This window comes from Oryctolagus cuniculus, chromosome 1, assembly GCF_051225735.1.
Source record: "Oryctolagus cuniculus isolate XC-2025 breed Fujian yellow rabbit chromosome 1, ASM5122573v1, whole genome shotgun sequence".
NCBI lineage: Eukaryota > Metazoa > Chordata > Mammalia > Lagomorpha > Leporidae > Oryctolagus > Oryctolagus cuniculus.
The window spans coordinates 98,772,243-98,799,575 of NC_142867.1; the positions used below are offsets into that span (position 1 = coordinate 98,772,243).

At 36.6% G+C, this 27,333-nt stretch overlaps 1 protein-coding gene across 4 annotated transcripts in view; it reads right to left on the reverse strand.

Annotated features, from left to right (window-relative positions):
- Window positions 1-27,333, reverse strand: part of GUCY1A2 (guanylate cyclase 1 soluble subunit alpha 2) — a 354,367-nt gene that overhangs the window by 250,318 nt on the left and 76,716 nt on the right. For all 4 annotated transcript variants that reach the window (XM_051820049.3, XM_089333342.1, XM_089333343.1 and 1 more), the window contains exon 4: window positions 17,355-18,073. In XM_051820049.3, the coding sequence (XP_051676009.1) occupies window positions 17,355-18,073 (719 nt within the window). The remainder of the gene's footprint in view (window positions 1-17,354; window positions 18,074-27,333) is intronic.

Below are 27,333 nucleotides of genomic sequence, written 5' to 3' on the forward strand. Positions count from 1 at the left end.
TTTTGAAATGATGTATTGGACAGATGTTACTAGTAGTAATATTGCTGCAATCATTTGTAAATATGAGTGAAGACTTTTCCATAGTGAAGATGGAAAGAATTTACTTGTTAAAAACTACAATAGCATCTTACAATATGCTTTAACAGGACTTTCTTACTGTATTATCCCCCATTTCTTTTCCATCCCTGAAGTAATATCAAGAGGAGTATCTTATTAAACTGATAGCAGAATCAGTTTTCAAAAATATTTCAATAACTGAAGCCACAAGCTAAAATAAAAAAAAGATGAAATTTACCAGTATAAATAATTTCTTCAAAGACAAAATTCAAAGGAAACAGACAAATTAAAAAAATTCATTTCAACATGATCTGGGCCTGGTGTCTGAGTATCAACTCAATATGAACTGAAAGCATGATACGTTCTTTAAAAGAAAAAAAAAAAAAGAGTGAAGTTTCAGTTGCATTAATGGAAACTTAGGATACCAACAATTCTTAGTTTCAGGAAGAAATGATTTGGAGCTTTCATGATCTCTTAACAGAAATTGAGAACAGGTCAGGTTGCCCACAGTTAACTTGGTACTATAGGAGACACTCAAAATAGACTGAAAATTAATTGACTAGTTTGTAGAAATGCCTGATTTCTACCACTAGAAATAATTGAAAAAGTCATTAAAATGCATTCCACCTACTCAAAATGTATACTACACCAATACACATAAAGTGTAAATTAGTAAACGTAATTAAAAATATAAACAGGATTGCTATTTAAGGGCAATGGTAATGTATTAGAAGAAATTGAAACATGCTTGATGGTTTAAATTTTCAACTGTTTGCTATTTTGAACTAATAATTACAAATGATTCTTATTTAGTCATTAAAGAAATGCCCAAAAGCTGCTTCTAGCTAATAGGTTTTAGCAGTTCTAGCAAGTAACAGAACATGAAGCTCTTGGTTTCTTTCACAGTAATGAATAAAGTCAACTGTAACAAAACTGTATTTACTTTCAAAAAACCCACAATTCATTAGTTTCCATTATTCAGACTACCCTCCTTATCCTGACTCTCATACAATGGCACTTCAATGTTTCATTTACTACTGCAAGCAATAACATTTTAGCAACAAAAAGCAACGATCCTCCGAAATTTTTACCATATTCAGAATCCTAGGGTGAGCTCAGTTTTGACTTTTCATTTTGTATATTATAATCAATTCAACACATGCAGTATTACTAAAGCCAGTGAAACATCAGGTTATAAGGTCAACCGTCATATACTCTGCCTTACTTGCTCCATGCACAATGTAATGTAATTATGTGACACCATGGGAAAAGCCAGGAACAGGGCATGGAAGTCACCTATTTTTAAAACTTGTTTATGGATTTCTCATCATTATTTCCATGTTCACTGAATTCAATTTCCCATATCCTGAAATGCTCCAAGACCAGAACTTGCAGCATGATTTCTACTCCTAGTGGACCTCACCAGAAAAATCCCTCAGATGTTTCCACAATTTCAGCCAACTGGAACATTCTAAGATGTCCTTTCCTCACATTCCCAGGGATGCAAGCCAGAAACGTGATCCTCATGACAAAATACAATCTGAAAAAGTCCTCACAGATGATTTAATAAAACCATTCTAACGAAAACGGCCACTTGTTTCAGACTACGCTTTACACAAATCTTTCATGGCTTCCTCTACCCAACATGATCAGGCCCTTCTCCTTTTCTCGATTTCCTTCTCCATTTCCTCCACAGGATCTAGTTACTCACTCTTTGATGTGCACATAATACAGGTGGATGCTCATTAACAACAGATGGTTTATCATTATGTCCTTAATATCTAGTACAACAAAGGCCGGCGCCGCGGCTCACTAGGCTAATCCTCCACCTATCGGTGCCGACACACCAGGTTCTAGTCCCCATCGGGACGCCGGATTCTCTCCCGGTTGCCCCTCTTCCAGACCAGCTCTCTGCTGTGGCCAGGGAGTGCAGTGGAGGATGGCCCAGGACCTTGGGCCCTGCACCTGCATGGGAGCCCAGGAGAAGCACCTGGCTCCTGCCATCGGATCAGCGCGGTGCACTGGCCAAAGTGGCCACTGGGGGGGTGAACCAACGGCAAAAAGGAAGACCTTTCTCTCTCACTATCCATTCTGCCTGTCAAAAAAATAAATAAAAAATTTTAAAAAAAGAAAAAATATCTAGTACAACACAGTGACAAGTAAAAAATAGACTTTCAGGAATTAGTGAAGTCACTGATTTAGTAAGAGAGATGCTCATTTCTTTGTGCAAATACAATATTGTCATCAACTGCACAGAATCTCAACACCAACAATTCAATTATTCTAAACAAAGTGGAAAAGTTCTGAACTCCTAATAGTTGTACAATTATTAGCACTTTGCTAAGAACCATGAAACTAACTTTGAAACAGGTACCAGGAGACAGGCATGCTAGCATCACAGGCTCTGGGAGATCTTTTATAACATTCGACTCTGTTTCCTCAACAAGAGGACGATAAACACCTGCCCACTTTAAAATGTTAAGGTGAAAGAATTTTAGTTGAAGTTCACACATTAAATATTTTAATTGTGCTCTCAAAATGAAGGAAAATGTCTGAGTTTACCATTCAAAGGCTGAATTCCCACCTTATGCTGTACTGGAAGCTAAAGAAATACAGGTGGGCAGAAAATAGTTTAGGTTCTTAAGAAACTCAGTGTTTAATGAGAAAGACATAGAAACAAAAAATGTATACAACATAGCTAATGAAAGATGAAATTCTTGAGGGTTGAGACTGTATCATATTTATACATGTACTGCCAATACTTATAGAATGAAATAAGTGCTCAACAAATGGTGTTGAACTGAATCCTAACTGAAAATACGTGGGCAGTAGTGACAAAGGATAAAAGGAAAGAAAGACTGCTGGGGACTGGAGGTGGAAATTTGGATACCCACTGTAGAAAAAGGCTACAAAACAAAGAAAAAAATAATAAGATTGAATAGCTTATATTATGGACATTGATTAACATTGGCCTAATAACCATAAATGGGGACCCATTAGGAGATGATTCCATTAGGATTTTATTTGTAATTCTACCATGGTCCTTTCATATTATGCCAGACAGAGTGTACTGACAAGTAAATTAGAGAAATATTATTTTTGTAGTCAAATTATCTTACATTATCAGAAAGTTTAAACATGGCCACTAATTAACAAATGAATAATTTTATCTATTATAATACCTCACAATTAAATAGTGCTTTTCAAAATGCTGTATCGTCTTACACCTCAGCCTTAACAACAAAACAGAATGAATTACAGAATCACTTACTCCCTCACATTTCCTGAGTATCTGTTATATGCCAGACAATGGCTTAAATGTCACGACAGAATAATAAACAAAATTCAACTGACTGAAATCTGACTAAAAATAACGAAAGAAGGGGACAGGCACAAATGGATCCTGCCTATGCCCGGCCCAGATGGAATCCCGGGATGTTTTGGAGGCCCAGAGCCACATCCCCATAAACATGCCGTCGTCAACTGGACATAAAGCACAGGTGAAATGCAATATTGTGAAAAAAATTAAGGAAACATACAATTAATCGATGCACTGGAAACAGACTATTTTTAAATTTTGATGTTAGTAAATACTGAAATATGAAGTCAGGATAGTAGCAATGTAGCAATACTCTGTTGAAGAAAACAGGGATCACAATAATAAACTACTCTGTGAAATTACACTGGATGAGGAAGTTATAGGCAAGCCTTCTGAGACAGAGGTTGAGAAGTGTGAAGCTATTGACTTAATCTGGAGCCTGAAAGAACTACCATACATACATCAGAGCTAGTTTTCAAGAAGCAAACGCAGATTTACATTTTCCAAAGACCATTTGTAAAACACTAAAGTGACAATAATACCATCTCATATATCTCCGAAGACTATTACATAAATCAATTAGTATATTAGAATTTCTTATAAAATTTTATAACAGAAAGTTAAATTAACTATCTAAAAGCAGCACACAGCTTTGATCACACATAAAAAATTATAATTGCCAATAAAGTAGTTTGCCATCATTGGCACTTGTTCTCACAGAAAAGTTAAAGTGTTACTGACATGTGACACTTAAAAAGAAATTCAACTTATTGCAAGGGAAGAACATTATAAGCTCACCCTGACAGTAAATCAATGGACAATTTCTTTATACCTCCTGCATTATTCAGAATCGTTACCTATACTTATATCTTATTTCCCAAATTTATCTGAGGAATAAGAACTTACAGAGTCTAAAACAGTCCCATTTTGCACTAAAAACTTAAAAAAAATATGTTATTTGGTATCCCTTAACCTTCAGAAGAACATGCCAGTGAAAGCTTACTGCTAGCTACACATTGCAGCTCAGGTTCTGTGGCATTCCATCTGAGTCCAAAGTCTGCAACAGGCATATTCTAGCTCTATAATCTTGGATAATTTGTTGGAAGCTATTTGTGCTTCAATTTCCTCAGAGAAGTATCTACCCCACAGAACTGTTGTGAGAATTAAATGAGGCAATATATTTAAAACGTTTAGAAGAGGATCTGATACAAGGCACTCCAAAAAGTATGCATGATTGGCAACACTTTTCATAATCCTACTTTGAAATTGTCACAAGAAAGCATTGTGCAGCTTGTCAGGCAAATTTCTCTTATAAGGTTAATTTATTAATTGGAGGGAGGAGGGGTAGGGGGAGAAAGAGAAGAGGGGAAAAGGGGGGAAAAGAGAGGAGAGGGGGAGAAAGAGAGGGAGAGAGGGAGAGGGGGAGAGGAATCGATCTTACATATGCTGGTTCACTCCCCAGAAGGCCACAGTGGCCAGGGCTGGGCCTGGACAAAGCCAGGAGCTTCATCTAGGTCTCCCACGTGGGTGGCAGGGGTCCAAACACTTAGGCCATCTTCTGCTGCTTTGCTCAGACCACCAGCAAGGAGCTGGACTGGAAGCAGAACAGCTAGAACCAGCACCCACAAGGGATGCTGGCAGCTGCCAGCTTTATTCTCTAAGCCACAATGCCAACCCCAGCTTAATTTCCTAATTTCTACCCTATTTTTCTTCAAGTTAAAATCCTGAGAAATTTTTTAAAAGATCCAATCCTTAAAATCATTATATATATGATATATGTATATATTTATATAAATGTGTGTGTGTTTGTGTGTGTGTGAAGGTGCTTTTGAGTGCTGGTAGCATGAATTCAAGATTGCTTAACTGGCCAACCATTAACTTATTTAAAAAATAATACAGAATATTGTATAGGAGATATTTTTCTTTATTATAACGTCAAAAAAGTATGTTCATCTTATCAAATATTAGAGTATTAAGCTATCATCTAATGAGAGATTTTAACCAAAAACCAAAGTCCCTAATTTACAGAAAAATTTTACTTCTTTAAACTTCAATTCACAGTATCAATCCCTCAAGGTGACTGTCATAAAGCAATTTACTTTACATCTGCATTGCCACTGACAGAATAGATAGAGCATATACTTTTCTCTCTTACTGCTGGTAATTCTATAAAAACAGATATGAAACTTGCTTTAAATTATTCTCAGTTCTGGAGCCGGCTTTTAACCTAGTGAATAAAATGCCCACGTCCATTATTGGAGTGATAGGTTCAATGTCCCTCTCAGGCTCCTGAGTGCAGCTTCTTGCTCCATGCAGGTCCTGGAAGGCAGTGGTGATGTCTCAATTCTCACTACTCGATGGGAGACTTGGACTGAGTTCCTGGCTGCTGGTTTCAGTTCGGCCCAGTCCCTAGTGTTGCATGCATTAGGGGAGTTAACCAAGGGCTAGGAGCTCACATTCTTTCTCCTTGCCTCTCAAAAATAAATAAATACAGGCTGACATTGTGGCACAGCTAATTAAACTGCTGCTTCTGATGCACCGGCTGCTGCTCTTTTGACCCAGCTTCCTGATAATATACCTGGGAAGGCAGTGGAAAATGGCCCAAGTGCTTAGACCACTGCCACCCACCTGGGAGATCAGAATGAAGTTCCTGATTCCTGGCTTTGACCTGGCTGCTACAGCCTTTTGGTGAATGAATCAGTAGCAGAAAGATGTCAATCTTTATTTCCCTCTTCCCTAAACCGTGTGTGTGTGTGTGTGTGTGCGTGTGTGTGTGTCTAGTCCCTCTGCCTTTCAAATAAATAATAAAGACAAATAAATAAATCTTTGTAAATAATCCTCAGTTCTGAAAGAATAAACAGTCAAAGATTCTGGACATTTAAATTAAGTTAAATAAAAATGTTTTCATTAATTCTAGTAAGAAAATAAACAATTAGATGATAGTTTTACACCCTAATATTTGATAAGACAAATTTTTGACATTTTATAATAGAGAATAAAATAAAGAAAAAGTAATAAGAATAATCTCCTTTACCATATAACATCTTATAAGTAAGTTAATGGTTGGTTAGATAAGCAATCTTAACCATTGCTACCAGCACTCAAAAACACTTTCTCAGTCATAAAATATTGCTCTGAAAATGCAATGAATCTTTGCACTTAAATAATGCCTTAGTCAACTCAGCTTTGCCAAACCAAGAAAATCAACACAAAGAGATATAATGATAGGGGAGGTACATGAAATTGGGAGATGGAGTATTTTAAATAAACTTAAACATTTGAAATTAAGCCATATCTTTTGGTGATAGCAATTCCTGGTTGAAATAGGAAAGGAAGAAAATACAATTGAAAGTTAACTGAGGAAACCCTCATACTTTGGATAGCATCAATGGTAAAAGTAAATAAAATTCAAGTATACCAAGTCCAGGATTATTACTGATAAGATGGGAAGATATTAAGCACTTGAGCCAGCTTTTATACCCATAACACAAGCATTAAGAAACTTACAAGAGTATGTTTCCTCCTCAGGAAATATGAGATCACAATCTTGCTCTGATTATAAAGGAACAGTTCATACCAGATCTACTTAATCATCTCTTCCCCTTGGAGTTATCAAATTAGTGGTTAAGGGAAACATAGCAGATATACATGTACACTATATTAAGATGTTAAGGAGGCTCTCAACACATCTTTCAAATTAAATTACTTCTAACTTGTTATATGATAGCGGTGAGAATGAGTCTTATCAACCAAATCTTAGCAGCAGCCAGAAAGTCACACCACATAACAGCGCTTCTCCTATAAGAAATGTCTGGGGAAGACTCAAAGGTCAAACCATGCACGAGGAGGGTTCCATGATAATATTTTAAGAAAATCCAACAAATTTTTATAGTGTCCAATGATCCTTATCAGCAAGTTCATCTTTTTTTTCATATGGTGACAAAATTATTAATTTGCTTTTAGAATTTAGTGATGTGAACTCAACTTCAAAGAAGTAATTTATCTACTTACAAATGGAAAAACAAATTGAAATGTAAAATGTAAGACATATACAATCTCATAAAACAAAGGATATTGTAGACAGAAAATAGAACTGAAGGGGTAAGAATTCCAACTTCATAATTTTTTTATTTTTGAATTGATTTAGGATATAAATATTTTATAGAAAAGTTATATGCAATTTCATGTAGTAATTAATTCATAGTAGAGAAAAAGTCGCTAAAACCACAGAGCACAGAATTGGCAATGAAACCACTGAAAAATAGTTTTACTAACCTCAAAAAGGTAAGAATTTATAACCTAACTTGGAAACATGGAAGAGTAGCACAAATATGTTTATTGTAATTGTTTAAGAATTTCTAACTCATGATTATGGCAATTATAGTATTAGATCTATGTTAATTATATTCCTTACATTTCAAATAAAAATATGGAGATGTAAAATGCTATGATTCATAGCATGAGCTTTCTATATATGCACATGAATACAGAGATTCCATCCCACCTTTCCTAAAGGAAGGGTTGATTATTACTTATAATTTTGAACAAGTAAATGTGAAATCTGGATCCTTTGAAGGAGCTCTCCTATGCTATCACAAGTGCTCTTAATATCAACCATCAACATCACAGAAGAGTCATTCCTGACAGATTTTTAACTTTTTTAAAATTTTATTTAAGTTATTTGAGTTTCATATATTTCATATATACACATTCAGGAACATAAGTTATATCTTCATCATATCCTCTCTCCCACCTATGCTGCAGCCCTTCTTCCTCCTCTTTCTCATATTCCCACTGTTAATTTTAACAAAGCTCTATTTTACTTAATGGTCATATAGTTAATCCTACACTAAGCAAAAATATTTACAAATAGTATGAAGAAAAATAAAACACTGCTCCTCAGTGAGAGAGACAAGGGCTGTAAATAATCATTGAATCTCAAAATGTCCATTTTTTGGATTAAATCATATTCATTATGAAAATAAAATAGATGTTCTTCCTCATAGCACCACAAAAAGTCATAATATGGCTACTACCGCTATTCCTTGAAACTAGCATTAGAAAAGTATATGACCAGCCAGCACCGCGGCTCAATAGGCTAATCCTCTGCCTGCGGCGCCAGCACACCAGGTTCTAGTCCTGGTCGGGGCACTGGATTCTATCCTGGTTGCTCTTCTTCCTGTCCAGCTCTCTGCTGTGGCCCGGGAGTGCAGTGGAGGATGGCTCAAGTGCCTGGGCCCTGCACCCCATGGGGGACCAGGAGAAACAGCTGGCTCCTGGCTTCAGATCAGCATGGTGCACCGGCCACAGCACCCTGACTGCAGCGGCCATTAGGGGGTGAACCAACGGAAAGGAAGACCTTTCTCTCTGTCTCTCTCTCTCTCTCTCTCACTGTCCACTCTGCCTGTCAAAACAAACAAAAAAAAAGTATATGACCATGTAATTTGCCCTTTAAAGATGCTTTGTTTCCTTGTATGAATCTTCAATTAAATATTCCTGAGTGACTGTCAATTTCCTTTTGAAACCCCAAGTGTTGTGTAGTGTACTATGTCACCAAGGCAACTCACTCCATTTTAATATCTCAAATTGTTGAAAGGTTTCTCTAATCTTTAACAAAAATTTACTTCCTCATAACATCTTCTCTTTGATTCTAGTTTTGCTTTCTGAAACAAAATAGAGTAAATAGTACTACTCTTCTTACAAACCTACTCAAATACTTGAAGGCAATCCCTGCTTGTTCCTTTTTTTATATTTTCATGCAAGGCAAGCACAATCCCTGGAAAATTTAAAGCCAAATTCTGATGTTTTTGTCTACAAATGAATGAATGATACTAAAACTTAATAAAGGGAATCAAGCTTAGTCAAAACTAAGTATTAAAAATGAAGAAAATGAACAAAGGGATGGTAAATAAGTGTTTGGTGGTATCATTGAAACAGGTAGTAAACATTTTGTGGAAGTTAGAAGATTACGGAAGTTAATTTGGCAAGGAAATGGGACAGAACAAGAGAGGTCAAATGATCATTAGGTTGGGGACAACAAGCTTTAAAAAGTTAAACTGCTTAAGGCCATCCGGCTAGTATGCGGCAGAGACAGGGTCTGAACTGGGGAAAGGCTACTCCAGAGACTAGATTCTTAATTATACACAGTACTACCTCTCATCACCATTTCTGTACTTACTCAAGGATCATGCCCAACCCACAAAGAGATCAAGTTGCTTAATTCAGAATCTTAATTAGATAGTAAGATGAAATCCGTTTGGAAAAGGAAAATCATGAAAATCAGTAAAAGTTGCTACAACAATCAAGAATTAAGTTGTGACTGAGTTCTGGAACCAATTATAACAAATCTCAGAATCTCGCCACCAATATGGACACTGGTTCATGTCCCAACTGATCCACTTCCAATCCAATGTCCTTAATGGCTTGGAAAAAGCAGAAGAAGATGCCCCAAGTGTTTGGGCCCTGCCACCCACATGGGAGACCTGGATAAAGCTCCTAGTTCCTGGTTTCAGCCTGCCCAGGCCCTGGTGGTTGCAGCCTTCCGGGGAGTGAACCAGCAGATGAAAGTTCTCTCTCTCTCTCTCTCTCTCTCTCTCTAGTAACTCAGACTTTCAGCTAAATAAATAACTCTCTAAGAAAAAAAAAAAATACTAAGTATGAGGATGTGACGAAAGGTGAACTCTCATACATTGTTGATTAACTGGAAAATGCCATAGCTTCTTTGTACAATATTTTGGCAACTTCTTGAAACACTAAACATACACTCACCACATGAAATGGCAATTCTTCTATGAGTCTGCCCAAGAGAAATGGAAATATATGCGCACAAACTCTCAAAAGTGCATGTTCATTTAAACTCTATCCATTAATAGGCAAAATCTGGAAATAATCATGTGTCCATCAACTGGTAAAAGGACAAATTGTAGTGTACCTATGCAATGAAATGCTGTTCAGCTGTAAAAATAAACTGCTAGTACATGTTACAACATGGATGAACCCCAAAAATATGCTGCACACAATTTTAAATACTACAAATTATGTAAATACATTGATAATTCATACCTAGGAAAGGAAAGCCTATAGAGATGCAAGCAGGCTAGTGGTCACCTGGGGTTGAGAGAAGGAATAGGGAATGACGGCAAATACAGACAGAAAACTATGGGAGAGTAAAATATTCTAAAACTAACACTTTGATCACTGCGTAATTACACACACACACATATATACATTTACTAATCGTAGCACTATACTGATGCTTATTTGAATAAAGAGAACACCATTAACATGAAGAGGTAGACAACATATTCAAAATAGTGCTTCAGCTTTTTAGCTCACTGAGATTTAAAGCTACTGGATAAAATAAAATGATCCTAACTGAAAAGCAAAAGGAGCAATTAAATGATTTTACATAATTTTTAACTAAAGGTACTAATTTTTCCCTCTCAGAACCTACAACACTAAAACAAAATAATGTCTGATGGATGATAGGATGCACCTCCTTTCCAGGTTCAAGGGTGCAATCATTCATGGTGACAAAAATGAGAGCAGGAGAATCATGGTTAGGAATATATAACTCACCACGTAATCATCCACAGTGTCCTCAAACTATAAAAATACAGTAACAGCACTCTTCACTCATTTTAACATTAGGCACTTTTTAAAAGGAAGAACAATATCATCTACATCAGAATATAAAATCTGTAATCTACTTTAAAAGATCAGAAAGTAGGTCTAGAGAAATACAGGCAACACTAAACATTAAAGATATTTTATAGGGGCAGGTGTTGTGGTGCAGCAATGGAAGAGGCCATCTATGACACCTGCATCTCATATCTGAGCACCAGCTGAAGGTTGGCTACTCCACTTCTGATCCAGCTTCTTACTAACGATTCTTGAGAGGCAGCAAATGATGGCTCAAGTGTATGGGCACCTGCCACCCAAGTGTGGAGACACAGATGGAATTCCATGTTCCTGATTTCAGCTGGTCCAGCCCTAGCCTTGTGGACATTTGGGAGTGAATCAGCCAATGGAAGATTCTCTTTCTGTCTCTGCCTTCCCTCTTTTCTCTGTCACTGTGCCTTTCAGTATGTGAAAAATAAACATTTCGGAAAAGACTGTATTTACACTTGCACGAGCAAGTATAATTTTGAATGAAGTTATGTCTATGTTCTGTTAATGTATATAGAAAGCACTAATGTGAAGTTGTTTATCACCAAAATTACTGTTCAATATTTGAAATTCTCTAATAGAATATTAGGATCTGAACAGGGAAGAAATGCTTATATGTTCCCAAATTAAATTTAAGTCAAATAATATTTTCTTGACAAGCAGATGAAACATCTTTCAACAGTTTCATTATGGTATGGTAAGATTAATGAACAACTATAAAAAGTTTTCGATCATTATGTCAGAAAAAAGGAGGGCACCTATCTATAAAAGACAAACGAGAATTCTGGACCCTGCTTTAACCACAGAAATCAAAGGATATTTCCTACTTTGTTTCTGGAAAATTATATCTCAGCATTTATTTGCAGCTTCTAATTAATAAGACAAATGTGAGGCTATGTCTGAGGATTAAAAAAGAAATGTGTTTTTGGTATGCGTTTCCTCGGTTCCAACCCTGAGAACAAAAGTGGAGATGAGTAACAATGCTATTGCTCTGTCTTAGGGATGATATATTTCAAATGCTGGGCTCCTTCCAGGGTGTTATTAAAGTCCTCTGAAGCGTTGCTACTAAAAAGAAAAAAAAAAGACAGAAAAAAAATTTGCCAGAAGAATCCATGTTATTTATTGTTTCTCAAAATCTGTTGCTGCTCCAGGTGGTGCCTAAGTTAATCTACCCATTTTATTTTGGAAGTCACTGCAAAATGCTCTGATAAGTGAACACAGCAGATATTAGTAGATGCAGGAAATGAAAACATAATTCCAAACTTATGAGAATCTGAAAAGCAAAACTGATATTCTAAAATATTGATAGAATGTAAATAAAAGGCAGATCCAAACAGAGCTTCTACAGAATTTATAACAAGCTGCCTTCCCATCTTCATTAAGGAGGCAAGAAACAGGGCCCAAGCCATAGTTTAGAAAAATGTTAGGGGAGCTTAATACTTCTCAAAATAATTAAATCTATTGATATTCAGTACTTTCTTGTATAGGACAAAAAGTTGAGTGGAAGAATGAAGCAGAGAAATGTTACAGGTGGAAGGGATTAAACAATCTTCTCAGGAAGGCAGTCTACACTGTTGGAATTTTTAACTCTGTTTTGATAACAAGATGAATATTCATGAAAGATAAGTGAGATTCCTCCCCATCTCTGTTTGAAAATGCATCTATGTTCATTAAATCACATTGATGAAAAAAAGCTTTATGATCAACCAACTTACATAAATGTATTATTACTATTATTATTATTATTCATTATTATTATTTAGAGGAGCTGCTAAGCTCCTGACACAAAGGAAATGTATAAGTTAGTCCCTTGGTCTGATTGGTTTGCATTGTAAACATGCGCAGAAGTATGAAGTGCAAGTCTTTATAATGATCACTTCCCAAGAGGTAAATATAAAGGGTGTAGAACTTTATGGAGTTTAGTATTTATATTACTTAAGTGTCTTTCTTCATTCTAATTCTATTATGCAGTGTTATCTACTATTAATGGAGTTTGGTCTACATCATTAGGGCATTTTTTTTTCATAAACAATTTGGTATAAGCGGCAGGAGTGATATATTAGCTACTAATTTTGTATGTTGGTTAACATACTTACATATAAATTTGAATTTTTCTAACAACTTTGGAATAATTTCTATGTGTTGGAATTTCCAGGACTATGTATATGCAAAACCCAAGGTTTGAGTACATTTTTCCCTATTTGGAGCAAATTCTCCCAAAGTTTGAATAAGAGTTCTCCATTTCTTAAAACTGCACTAAGATAAAATATCAGCGCTTTTAATCATTAATATAACAGAAAAATTGCTTTCATCTTCTGTTAATGTTAAGTGGAATCATCTGCATATAACCTTATTAGTCATTTGTGTTACTTGCTTTTCCTCAGTTCCTTATTTGTTCACTTCCTTTGTAATATTAATCACTTTGTTCCTGATCCCTGAGAGCTCCTTCATAATTATGTTACCAATTTATCATGCACTGCAAATGTTTTCCACTTTTTTTATTGGTTTTTTGTTTGTACAAAAGTTATATATTGAAATGTAATCATGTTCTGTTTTTAAAATATAAATAAATGGGGCCAGCATTGCAGTGTAGAGGTAAAGCCACCGCCTGTGTGACACCAGCGTCCCACATAGGAGCTGGTTTGTGTCTTTGTTGCTACACTGACCATCTAGCTCCTCTCTAATAGCCTGAGAAAAACAGCGGAAGATGGTCCAAGCACTTGGGCCCTTGACACCCATGTGGGAGACCCAGAGGAAATTCTTGGCTTCCAGCTTGGGCCTGGTCCAGCTCTGGCTGTTGGAGCCATCTGGAGAGTGACCTAGAGGACGGAAGATCTCTCTCTCCCTCTCTCTCTAAAAACTTGCTTTCCAAAAATAAATAAATAGATCTTCAAAATATAAACAAACATACAAGTATGTATGTTACGTACAACTTCTATAGGGGTAAAAAATGCTATTAGTTTGGATTCCTTAATTTCCAGATGAAAAAAAACTGAGCCTCAAAGATTAAAGAACTTGCTAAAAATCATGGTTGTCAAAGACACCTCTCTCCCAATCTGTAGACACTTTGCCACACATCACAACCTTACAATGTAGAGAAGGAAGCTCAGGGGCCTTATTCTGACTTCCAGCAATCCTCTCTACAAACACAATCCCCTCCAAACAAAGAAGGCTTGAAGTCTATGCCAGAAGGTTAGGTTTACTTCACTAAACATTAACCCTCAAACTGCTCACTGAATTGCAGAAGCTTCTTCCTAAATTCACTGCAGGGCTTTTTAATTCCAAAGATCCATGCAATAAACTGTCCAGTACTGAGAACAATATTAGATTTGAATAACATGAGATGCCCAGCACAAATGAATATGGATTCTTAATTGAGTCTTTATTCCAAATGTTGAATCTGTTTTTGTTTTAATAAATTAACTAATTTTGTCACATTTAATGCTTGAGATCTGCAAGGAAAAGATGATGATGAAAAGGAGATTGAGCTTAAATCAAATGAAAACACAAAAATCCATATGAGGAAAAAGGAAAGCAGACTACGTCCTGGATGGTTGGTCATTTGGAGAAGATGTACAGGAAACCAAAGGATGGGCCAAAAGCTTGGTCAAGACACTTGGAAGTTTCTTCTGATTGCAAATCTGTTGAATTGAAGCTAAATTGACTACTGTCAGATGCCTCTCAGTAACAGCCTGGCTACTGGTGACCAATCTTGACATCTGTACAGCCCAGAAAGCAGTATGTAAATACTTTGGAGGCCAGGAAGAAAACTTTGTTACATTTGTATGTCAATGAATTGTTACTGAGTATGTTCTGCCTCTATCCATATAGTCAACTCATGACTGCCAACTCAAAATGACAAATCCCATGTTTTTTCAAAAGGCTCACACTCAATGTGTGAATGATTTTACTACTATACAGCTGCATGATTAGCTCTTGGTTTTTTCCCCCACTAATGTCAAGGGTGGTGGTTTGGTAGCACTCAGTGTACAGGCAAAATAATTAAATTATGAAAGCCTTTAATGTTAGGATGAGGACTACATATGTTAAATTATTTTAAAATAGCACTTTCTTATCAAAGTCAACTAAAAATTAGAGACTTTAGACAACATGGAGTTATCCATTAATAAGAATGGTAATTATGGGGAAATAATAAGTTAAATTTATCAACAAAAACATAATGGAATTTGGTGAAATATAATTTCAAAAACATTCCTCATTTGGTTATGATTCCAGGCCACAATCTTAATGATTAAAGGAGCAATTTGGAGCAACTGTGGTCTCCCAAATGTTCCATTCTAGCAAACCCAGGTGAATAAGCAGAAAAAGGATGAGCGGACTATTATCTGTATTCTAAAAACCCTGCCTGTTGCTTTTTTTTTAAACTACCTCTAACATGTTTAAATGATAATTGCATCTTCTCAATGAGCACAGTTCCTTATTATTGGAATTGGCAGGGGGCCTTGACATTTGAGTCATCATTTCATTATGTCTATTTCTTATCCTGGTATACAAATTAAATAGAAATACAAGCCAAATGAAATATAGGAGGAAAATCTGAAGCAGAAACTTTAAATTAAATTAATTTTTCTCAAATCTATAAACTAGCTAATGCGATTAACATTGGTAATAACATATTCTGGTTCAAGCACATTTTCAAAACTATTAACTTCAACTTTAAAGGCAAAAAAAGCCTCCACCCCTCCTAGCCAAACGTAAAGCAGAACCTACAGCTTTTGTATTCCCTGAATTAAAAAGACACAATAATTCTGGCTTCAAAGGAACTACAAATGCAAACAAAAATAGACATCTAACACATTTCTTCCATTTGAAAAGGTTCCAAAATTGTTAGGAATTGTACATAAAATATGCACGAGTTAAAATATTATTTTATATATCTTTGTGTGATCAAATAGGGAGAATAATGATCCATTCTGATAAAATACCCAGAAGTACCAAACTGGAATCCACTTCTTTCCTTAGGTATTTTTCACATCACTGAACTTAACACAATGAAAGCATTACTGAATGATTTTCCTCTAATACTTGAACTAGTCATATTGAAAAAATGTTTATCATCCAATCTTTCTCAAGCACTTTAATTAAATTTTTACATGGAACTTTTAAATTTAAAATTAATTATGAAATTAAGGCGATATAAAATCCTCAGAAACATCTTTGGCTCTGCTTTCAGAGGCTACTTCCTCATTCCTGTATGATAGCAGGTATTCCAGAATGTATGTATGTAGATTACTCATTCACTGCATTTGCAATTATTTCTGCAACTCTTCTTTCCGTTCACTCAGAACAGCCTGTTCATTCTAACAGCATACAACTTCCCCTAAATGCTTGGAAACAAGCTGAATAGCCTCCAGGAACATCATTTGCTCTGATACAACATGTTATAAAGGTGTTCGATTGGAAACTGAATGACTTACGTTTAAATGCATGTCCAGAAAATTAACATTATTTTCCTTTTAATTACTGAAAGTACATTATCAAATGTTAAAATATCTGTGACTTTTTTTCTTTACATTTTATGTTCACTTTTTAAAATATTCCACATGGGGGACAGAATGTTTGCTTAAACTCAGCTATTCTAAGATTTATTATTGGTTTCTTTTTCATCACTTGCTTATAATTTAAAGCCTATACTTTCTCAAAATGGACTCAAAGAAAACCCACAGTAAGCATACATAGTATTCATCATATGCTCTGGAAGACTAAAAATATCCTAAAAAATGAGTCCCTATTTCAAAACTAACATTTCATTGGGAGTCTAATTTTGAGGTAGTCACTTAATTTTCCAACTTTTGGGGAGTATATTATTCTGCGTTACAACACAAAATAAGATGTAAACCAGATGATCCTAAAGCATGAAACTTAGAAGAGAGTATATTCAGATTATAATTAGTTTTTTAACTTAGATTTATTTTAAAATGAAACAGTCACCCCATGGTGTGGCACTCAATCTATAACATTTCTCTCAGAGCTTGACTTCAATCACTTGAAATATTCATGAGCTGATGCCAACATATTTTAAGTGAGTCCCATCATTTTTGTAATTGCAATAGCTGATATTAATGTCTTATTTTTATATGCTGAAATAAATTAATGGATGGGGCAGACACTACGCAAAATGACTGGGAATTAGGCCAAATCTTTTTACATATATCCAGGGACCAGTAATCTTCTAAATGGCACTTTAATCTCACTTGCCTAAATAATTACAAGTATAAGAAGCATGTAATTTATTGAATTATCCATTCTTCTAGTTCCCATCCCTCATCTCAAGCACATGGCCACTTACCTTGTCTTTATTTTCAGTGCCAGAAGCCTCAGGCTTGGTCCTAATCACAAAGGGGGTGGACAGCCGCAGCAGGACCCTCTCGAAGGTGGCATTCACCTTTGGGGAGACGATCTCAAAGCAGTCTTGGAACTTGAGCACTTTGTGAGTGTCACATCGGAGCTGCTTCCTCAGGCCTTCACCCAGCTGAAGGACTGACATGGTGGGGTCAAACATCAAGTGGAAAGGGAAGGCTCTGCAGAAGGTGTTGATGCTAATTCTGAGGTCTGTAGGAATCTGGGAGGTTCCTCGTGGAAGGTTCTTTGTGACATTAGCGTTTTCACATTCTTTGATAAGGAACGTAAGACAGCTACAATTGCCTGGGTTTGAACCCTCGGAGCACAGCTTCTCATTTGCAACCTGTTCCACCTCTACGTCCAGGCAGTAGATCTTCTTTCCTGCAGCCTTAATCATACCCAGCATTGCGAAGCCCACGACGTGGTGCGGGTGGAAGCAGTGGAGCATGAGAGTACCTTCAGGGAGCTCTTTGCATAGGAAAGATGGTGACTCCAGAGTGGCCTGTTTTCCAAAAGAAGTTCTAATGTGTTCCAATAAAGCATCGAAGCCATTAAAAAAGTCCTGTAATGTGCCACCTACAGCTCGAAGGACTCTTTCATTCTCATCAAAGCATATATTAAAGAACTCCTCACCAAATCTTTCTTGAATGTCCTCAAATTTCAAACCTAGAGGTAAATGGGAAACAAATGTTAATGAATCAGAATACAAATAATTAAACTTACAGATTTTTAAATGCTTACAAAAACAGTTGGCAGTGAGTGAAGCAAGAGAGGCACTTCTTTAGGCACACAAATTTCCCAATAGGTTAACTGATTCATTTTGAATCAAAATAAGTCAACCTTAGTTAACCTTCTGAATGCTTCTAAGACACAGGAATGAATGCGTCTGTTTGTTCCTAAATCATCTCCATTTTTTAGGCCACTTTTAGGTTCCAAAACTGGGCTGAAGGTAGATATTCCTTACATTCTCCCCACCCCACACATGTACAGCCTCTGCAATATCAACATTGAGAGTGATACATTCGTTAAAATTGACGAGCCTCCATTGAATTGTTGTCACCCAAAGCCCATAATTCACATTAGGGTCCACTCCTGATGTGGCATTTTCTATGGGTTTTGACAAATATATCTAGCACTGCAGTATCACACAGGGTGGGTTCACTGGCCTCTGCCTGTGCATCTGTTCCTTCCCCTAACTCCCAGAGCATGTGCTTTTCCCTTCTTAAGTCTCTGCTCCACTAGTTGGAGCCATCAAAATCATTTTAATCAATTTCCTCGGCCCTCACAGAATACTCAATTTGTTAGTTTATTGTCTCTATATACCTTCCATATTACCATCCTATTTCTTGACAGGCAGAGTGGACAGTGAGAGAGAGAGACAGAGAGAAAGGTCTTCCTTTTGCCATTGGTTCACCCTCCAATGGCCGCCGCAGCCAGCGCGCTGTGGCTGGCACATCGCGCTGATCCGAAGCCGGGAGCCAGGTGCTTTTCCTGGTCTCCCATGCGGGTGCAGGGCCCAAGCACTTGGGCCATTCTCCACTGCACTCCCGGGCCACAGCAGAGAGCTGGCCTGGAAGAGGGGCAACCAGGACAGAATCCAGCGCCCTGACCAGGACTAGAACCTGGTGTGCTGGCGCCGCAAGGCGGAGGATTAGCCTACTGAGCCATGGAGCCGGCCCACCATCCTATTTCTTAGCAAAATGCATTCAGTGGAAAATTTCAACCAGAGAGGGAATCTACAGTATATAAGTGGACAAAGACATCAAGGTTATCAAATAGAAACAGAGGGCTTATGTTAGTAATCTAAGTGGAAGTCATATAGGTCAACTAGACCCCAAGAGAGACAAAACAAGAAATAAGAAGTGCAATAACTTTGTGATAATTTGCATTCTTTCATCCATAAAAGTAAAGGGACCCAAGAATGCAGCAGGAATCTGACCAGACAGCATCAAGGTTCTGTTTTCTCTATATACGCACTCCCAGATACCCTGGCAAAAGGAACTCAAACTTATACTACTGAAATTATAATGAAAAATAATACATAGGCCGGCACCACGGCTCACTAGGTTAATCCTCCACCTGTGGTGCCGGCACTCCAGGTTCTAGTGCCACTTTGGGCACTGGATTCTGTCCCGGTTGCTCCTCTTCCAGTCTAGCTCTCTGCTGTGGCCCAGGAGGGCAGTGGAGGATGACCCAAGTGCTTGGGCCCTGCACCCGTATGGAAGACCAAGAGGAGACACCTGGCTCCTGGCTTTGGATTGGCGTAGCACACTGGCCGTGGCGGCCATTTGGGGGGTGAACCAATGGAAAGGAAGACCTTTCTCTCTGTCTCTCTCTAACTCTGCCTGTCAAAAAAAAATAGATAAATGCATTAAGAAGTATTAAGAAGCAAGAAGTGTGATCTAATGACAGTCACCATTGAGGGTAATCTGAGGAAATACATGGAAGGAACTTGTATCCCTAAGGATAAAGAAACATATATATAAAAAAAAAGCTGTTTGCATCCTAAAGTCAGTTTACACAGAGTCATGGCATTACATATCTTTACATATCCATATTGTCCAATCTACTCCACCTTATAAGGAAGTACCAAATAGGATCAAGGAAAAGACAGAATGTTGAGATCTAGGCTGTCTACAGTTTTGTTTGCTGTTCCGTTATCATTCTCTGAGTGTCCCCTCCACCCAGAAGAGAACAACAGATTAGGACCAATAATGTTATTTTTAAAATAAAGTCAAGACTCAGCAAATATTTGAAGAGACTACTGTTGAGTCTACAATTTGCAGTAACCAAGTAAAAAGATCAGTTTGACAAAGACGTTCTTAAAATCAATGTGAAATGAAAATAAGTAGAATACCTAAGTCAGAGTCCCTTTATTAAAGACATTCCATGTTAATTTGGGTTTCAAATAGTTGATGTCCAAAGCTAGCTAATTCATCTGTTAAGATAAAAATAATACCAGTAATCTCACATTGCCATGTTACATTACTCTTCAAAATGTATTGCAATTACTAACAATAATGCCAGCCAAACTTGATAATAATAGCGTTTATCTGTCTAATTCTCTGGTATGGAAGAGAGAAAACAAGATAGATGATATTCACTTTGGCTCCTGTTCTTATTGCTCTGCTGATATTCCTTAATAACTATTTAAACTAATGTATACTTTTTTGTCCTCTTACCTAACCTTGTTTCTGTTTATCATTAATTTTGCTACTATTAATTATCTCTTCCTCTTAATTTTCATCCTTTTTTGTTTATCAAACAATATTGTCTTGGCTTGATCACTCCTTGAAAATTCATTCTCACTTCCTTCTTTAAAACTACTTTTTATGCAGAATGGTTCTATCACAATCACTATGCTGTAAGTAAAATATTCTAACATATACAAATTAATGTCCAAATTCAATGTCAGTGCTTTTGTTGAAAGTTCAATATCATGAAATTCTTAATAAAATTAAATTCAGAATAGGTTCCTATAATCTGAATATATCTCCTGAACTACAGTATTCCATGTGTCACTAAAAACATTCCATTGATTTCTCCTAAGCCTTGAAGAGTTGCATCCTCAAAGAACTTAGGGTCCATGGCTACAGAGGAGAGGAGAAGAATTACTTCTAAGTTGAATTTCTCATAACATTGAAAACGCCTTTACAGTTATTAAGAACACAGATATAAAATACTGCAGTAAGCTTATGTTCTAAGGACAGAACCCCAAAGAATCACCCAGAAAATAACAAGTAGTAAATTAACCAGCAGCAACAAAATAAAAACAGTGTGCACAGTAGTCTATCAACTAGAAATCCTTATTCCTTTTAAAAAACAATTCTGTACTTTAAGGTACAATTATATCTAGTTTTCAGATAATGCCACAAAGGCATACCAGGATGATAAATTTACTTTTCTATCAATAAAGAAAACCTTAACTATTTTCAGTATTATAATCAAATATTATACATAATACTATATAAGCTACAATATTCAACTAACTAGTATTTTTAATCTCAGAACTATTAAACTGTACAAGATCAGAAAAAAGCAAAGCTTTCTACAACTTCCAAAATTAAAACCAGGATAGATTATTTCAACTTGTGTGACTATCTATACAAGTCAACCACCAGGACTTCCATTTTAAACCTCATCTCAAAAATCAGAAAATGAAGACAAAGTAGCTCAGACCATCCATGCAGCTCTGACTCCCAAGGTTCTGTCTATGACTGACACAGACCCCTACTAGAAGTAAGCCACTTGAAATATATAAACAATGCTCATCTGCTCATATCACACAATGCTGTTACAGCTTGACATTTGGGTCTATAAGAATACATTTCCTCAAGAGACAAAATTTATTTTAAAAGTTGTTTTCATTAATGGGTAAAAGAATTTTAAATTGGTATTCATTCACATCTTCAAAATGATGCAGTCTGGAGGCTGACACTCTTTAGCCTTAAAGGAAACAGAATCTGCTCTTTCAGGACATGGGCCTACAGTGTCTATCCCACCTCGGACTGTCCATTTTCTAAGGACAGGAACCTTGTCCTATTGACGTCCACATCCCTATCACCAGCATTAGCCTGGCACATAAAGAATAATTTTTTTCCATGAAAACTAAACATTCACTCAATTACATATTTGTTTGATAAACATTATCAATCCTTTGAAGTTCCAGCTGTGTGCCACATATAAGAGTACCAAGACAAATCATGTGTGCTTCTCTCTCATGGGTTCCTACGGATCACTTAATTACATTGTGACCAAGGTACAGAGGCACAAAGGGTTATCTACAGGGGTACAAGGATGAGAAATGTCTGCCTCTTGTTGAGATAATGCTAAAGGGAAAGTGGAAGAAAAAGTCGGTGTCCAAATTCCAACACGAAAGAGAGGAGCATGCCAAGAGATGAACTGCTGTGGAGTGCCAATGAAGTGGGAAAGTAGAAAGCCCAGCATGGTAAGGGAATAATAAGTAGTAAGTATATAATGGCTGGAAGCCCTGTGGGCAGGAAGTTGTTAATTAATGAACACTGCAGAAGTTGGACTTGAAATTGCCAAGCCCAGAGTCAAAGATGCCAACCAGAAAGATGCTGCAATGTGTTTACAAGAAGATAGATTGATTGAATTAGTTTATTGCAGTAAGAATGAAAGAGTGCCAAGAAGTATGATAAATACTTTCATAGATTATTGAATCCTTCTAAAAGGATTTTTAATCATGCTTATTTACAAGTAAGGAATATTAAGAAATATGCTCCAATTCACATAACTCTAGGTAGCAGAGCCAGGTCTCAAAGTGAAACCCGGCTAATACCAAGTATTTTGTAATCACAGCATCAAAAGAGAAAAATCTCTGCACAGGGGAAAAAAACACGCATGTCTTGCTCATTGTCAATTCCTAGTATTCTTCCTCGTTCAGTAAGTACTCCCTGGATGTTGAATGAATTCACGTATCACTGAGGAAAACAAAGGAGCAGTCAACAGTTATCAAATGCCACAGCAAGGTCAAATAAAATATGGACAGAAAACGATCAGCTGGATTTGTCAGACCTTGGGGCAACTTTGGCAGAGTAATTTCAGTGAAAGTGTCAGGGAAGATGACTGAGTGTAACAGGGTGAGAAGTGTGGGACAGCCAGAAAGATATATTCGTTTTCAAGGAATCAATAATACTTGAAGGCTAAAATTATGTAGTTTACAAATCTGTAAACAATATGAGCTCCACGCTTGTGATGGGAAATGTTGCCTTCATCAAGAACCATTAAGTAGACAGAAATATGTCACTAAGATCACGGATCCTGTGCAGGAAGCTCTATTGCTAGGAAGGAAATCATTGTCTTTTCAGTTCTAGACACTGTTCCTAACACCAGGAAGGGCATTGGTCCACATGAACACGAGAAAATATCAAAGCAGGAAGTGAACCTGCAAGTTACATAAATTCAAACCAAGAAGTGGATACCTATCAACTATGAGCCAGATGCAATCCCTAACTATTTTTTGATTAATGGCTTAAAATTCAACATTATAATACCTAGGTGACAAAAATAAAGAATAACTATACCTGAAGTCCAAAATTTAGAGGGATTTCAATAGATTTAGTAGATGACTATCTTTTTAGAAAAATGATTATTTTATCCAGTAAGAAAATACATTTTTGGTCAACTACATTTGAAATACAGATTACACTTTTGTCAAATCATTATTCCAAGAGTGGGTATTTGGCCTAGTGGTTAAGATGCACTGGAGAAGCCCACAATCCATATCAGAGTACTCAAGTTGGAGTCATGCCTCCACTCCAATTCCAGCTTTCTGCTCATGTGCACCCGGAGAGGCAGGAGATGATAGTTCAAGTAATCGGGTCTGAGTCACAACCATAACTCGGACTCTGAGTTCCTGGCTACTGGCTTTGGCCCAGTCCAGCCCTGGCTATTGAGGGCATTTGGAAAGTGAACCAACAGATAGAAGATAGTTGGTCTGTCTGTTGCTATCTCTCTTCCTCTGTATCTCTCTACTTCCATGCCTTTCAAATAAATGAATTAATTAAAAAAAGAATCATGTTTCTCATCTACAACATTAGGAAATAAATGATGGTAGAAAAGCACAGGTGGAATTCTGGGAAACTGAAATCTTAATGTTCCTAACTCAGCCAACATTCAGAGACTGTCTCACTCCCTGAAACCCCTGAGAAAAATAATGGAGAAAACACTTAACAAAACCACCAATGAATCAATATAGAAGACTAGAGGAATTTGTGTAAGAGAAAATAAAAAAAGACAACAGATTAATAATACACCTTGAACGATATACATAAATACAAATATACTCTTTGGTGTGCATGTATATGTGTATACAGCATATTCTGAGTGTATAATGTGTGGGTATAAGAAGCACATATAATGTTACTTCAAAACATTCATGGAAAAATGAAATTAAAAGAAAATTTGGGGGATAAGCATAGGATGCTTTGGTTTAGATATAGTTTTAGCAAATCTCCCAAAGTTCTATGTACTGGAGACTTGGTCCTCCATGTGGTATGTCTCAGTGCTATGGAATCTTTCAGAGGTGAGGTACAGTGGGAGGTCATTAGGGGCACTGCCCTGTAATCTCTCTGGCTTCTTGGTTCAGGATGTGACCCCTCCCCCTACACGTTTCCACCATCACCGTGCAGCAGCATGCAATGCAACCAAGTGGCCCATGCTTTTTAGACTTTCCACATCCAAAGTATCAGCAACATTACCTCTTTTCTTTATAAAGTGAAAAAGTAAACAAAGACAGTTGAAAATAAATCAAAGAATTCTAAGAAAGTACAGGGGAAAAAATGCTGGAAAGGAAAGACAGTATTAACAAGATAGTTAAATTAAGAAATGTTAAGCAAAGTAAAGAAATACTATGTAATAAAATCTTGAGAGACATAAATCAAGTAACATAAATAAAAACAATTAGAGGCATTTCTTTTTTTATTTTAGCTCCCACACATAAGAACATGTGTTGTCTTTCTGTGTCCAGCTTTTTTTCTCAGCATGTGTGTTTAAATCTTTGTCAAACCAATGGTTATGAATGTTATACTACCATAGTGTTCATGACCTGTGATTATTTTAATTACCATATATGGGTGAAATGGTCATCTTTTGATTTCATTATTGTTTATAGCTCTTGCATGTATTCCTGCTGATTTCAGGTCTGTTTATTTTTTAACATGCTGAACTCTTTATTTAGTGGAACATTAAGCCCTTGACTGTTATATAAATTAAAAATATGTTATCTCTAGAAGAAAGAGGAAAGAAAGGAAAGAAAGGAAGGAAGGAAACAAAGAGAAAGAGAGAGACAGAGAGAAAGAGGGAGGGAGGGAGGGAGGGAGGGAGGGAGGGAGGGAGGGAGGAAGAACAGGAGGGAGGAAGAGAAAGAAGGAGGTAAGAAAGGAAGTAGCGAGGGAAGAAGGGAAGGAATATCATATTTTTTAGAATTGCACTTCTGAACTTTGGATTATTCTAAAGTTATATAAATATTTTCAGATTGTAGAAAAAATTTAAAACTACTCAATTCTCAATTCTTTTTATTAAGTCCATATACTATGAATGTCAAAACCTGATATAGTATACTAACCAATTTCTCTTATGAATATTTGCTAAAATAGCAGCAGATATAAGTTAGCAATTATTAGGGACCGGCATTGTGACATAATGGGTTATGCCACTGCCTGTAACACCAGCATCCCATATAGGCAATGGTTTGGGTTCCAGCTGCTCCACTTATGATCCAGTTCCCTGCTGATGCAGCTGGGAAGGCAGTGGAAGATGAACCAGGTCCTTGGGCACCTGCACTCACAAAGCAGACACAGATGAAGCTCCTGGCTTCAGCTTGGCCCATCCCCAGCCATTGTGACCACTGGAGGAGTGAACCAGCGGATGAAAGATTCTCTCTTTCTCTCTCTCTCCCCCTCCCTCTAATTCTGCCTTTAAAATACATAAAATATTTTTTTAAAACTAGCAATTTTTGTAAGAATAAATACATCATGATCAAGTAACATATCAGAATGAAAAGGTAATTCAACAGAAAATCCATCAGCATAAATTACTATATTCATAAAATGAGAAAAATAATCATCAGTAGATTCTGAAGTCTGAATTCCAAGTTTTAATAGTGTCTGAGTAAAATTAAGATACAAAGACACAGTTCAACTGTAAGAAAACTGTTGACAAAAGGTAAGCCTCATTCTAAATGCTGAAATACTAAAAACATTTCAAATGAAATCAGAAATTAGATAAGTATACTTTATATGAAAATCGTTACTTGATATTATCTTGAATCTAATAAATGCTGATAGACATGAAAATAATTAGTATTCACATTGGAAAGAAAAGTAAAGTGTTATCTTGCTGAAATAAATCATGTTTGTGAGAAGCTTTAATATCCTACAAGATGGCATTTTAATTCAATGGGAAAAGAAAGGCTTATTTAATAAGTGGCAGTAGCCATCTTGAAAAATAGTAAGATTAAATCCCAGCTCACATCTCAAAGAGTAACAAATTCCAGATGAGTTAAATGTTTAAAAAAATCAAATGACAGGGGCTGGCATTGTGGTGTAGGGAGTAAAGTCTCTTTCTGCAACACTAGTATCCCATATGGACACTGGTTTGTATCTTAGAGTCTCCATTTCTGATCCAGCTGCCTGTTCATGACCTTGGAAAAGCAGCAGAGGATGCCCCCCACGTATCTGGGCCTCTGCACTCATGTGGTTCTTGGTTTTGGCCTAGCTTAGCGCAGCAGATGGAAGATATCCCCGCCCCCTCTTTGTGTGTGTGTGTGTGTGTGTGCCCCTCTCTCTCTCTAACTTGGAGTTTTAATAAATCTTTAAGACAAAAGAAAAGTCAAATGACAAATTAATATTTTAGAAGAAAATCAAAGATACTCTATGTATGCCTGAACCAAAATAGGGAATATATAAAGGAGACACAAAAACATATTTGATGTTGTAGGGTATAAAATTAAGTGAAAATTGTCAGATCAAGTGTAAAATTTTATTTCAGTAAAATTACAAGTGTGTTTTATAAATATGCATTGTAAGTGTAATATCCTTCTGGTTTCTCTGTCCTAAATGACACTACTTTTAGGCTACTATCCTCATCTCTCCAACCACCTAAGTAATATTTTTTCTGCTTTCTTCCAATACCTAATCCATTCTGAATACACTATTTGTAAATCATAAATCTTATCATTCATTTCCCTGCCTAAAGTCCTCTGGTGACCATCCACTGCTGTCAGAATGAAGTTCAATCTCGGCAGCGCTTGATCCAGACACTGAGAATCACTTGAAATTCCTCAGATATGTTCAACAATTCCTTTCACTTATTTTTGGCTTCTGCACATGCTTGTTTTCTGTTTTAACTAAAACTCTGTTCTACTCCCCAGGAGGGAGTTTAAGGTTTTCAAACTAACTTGT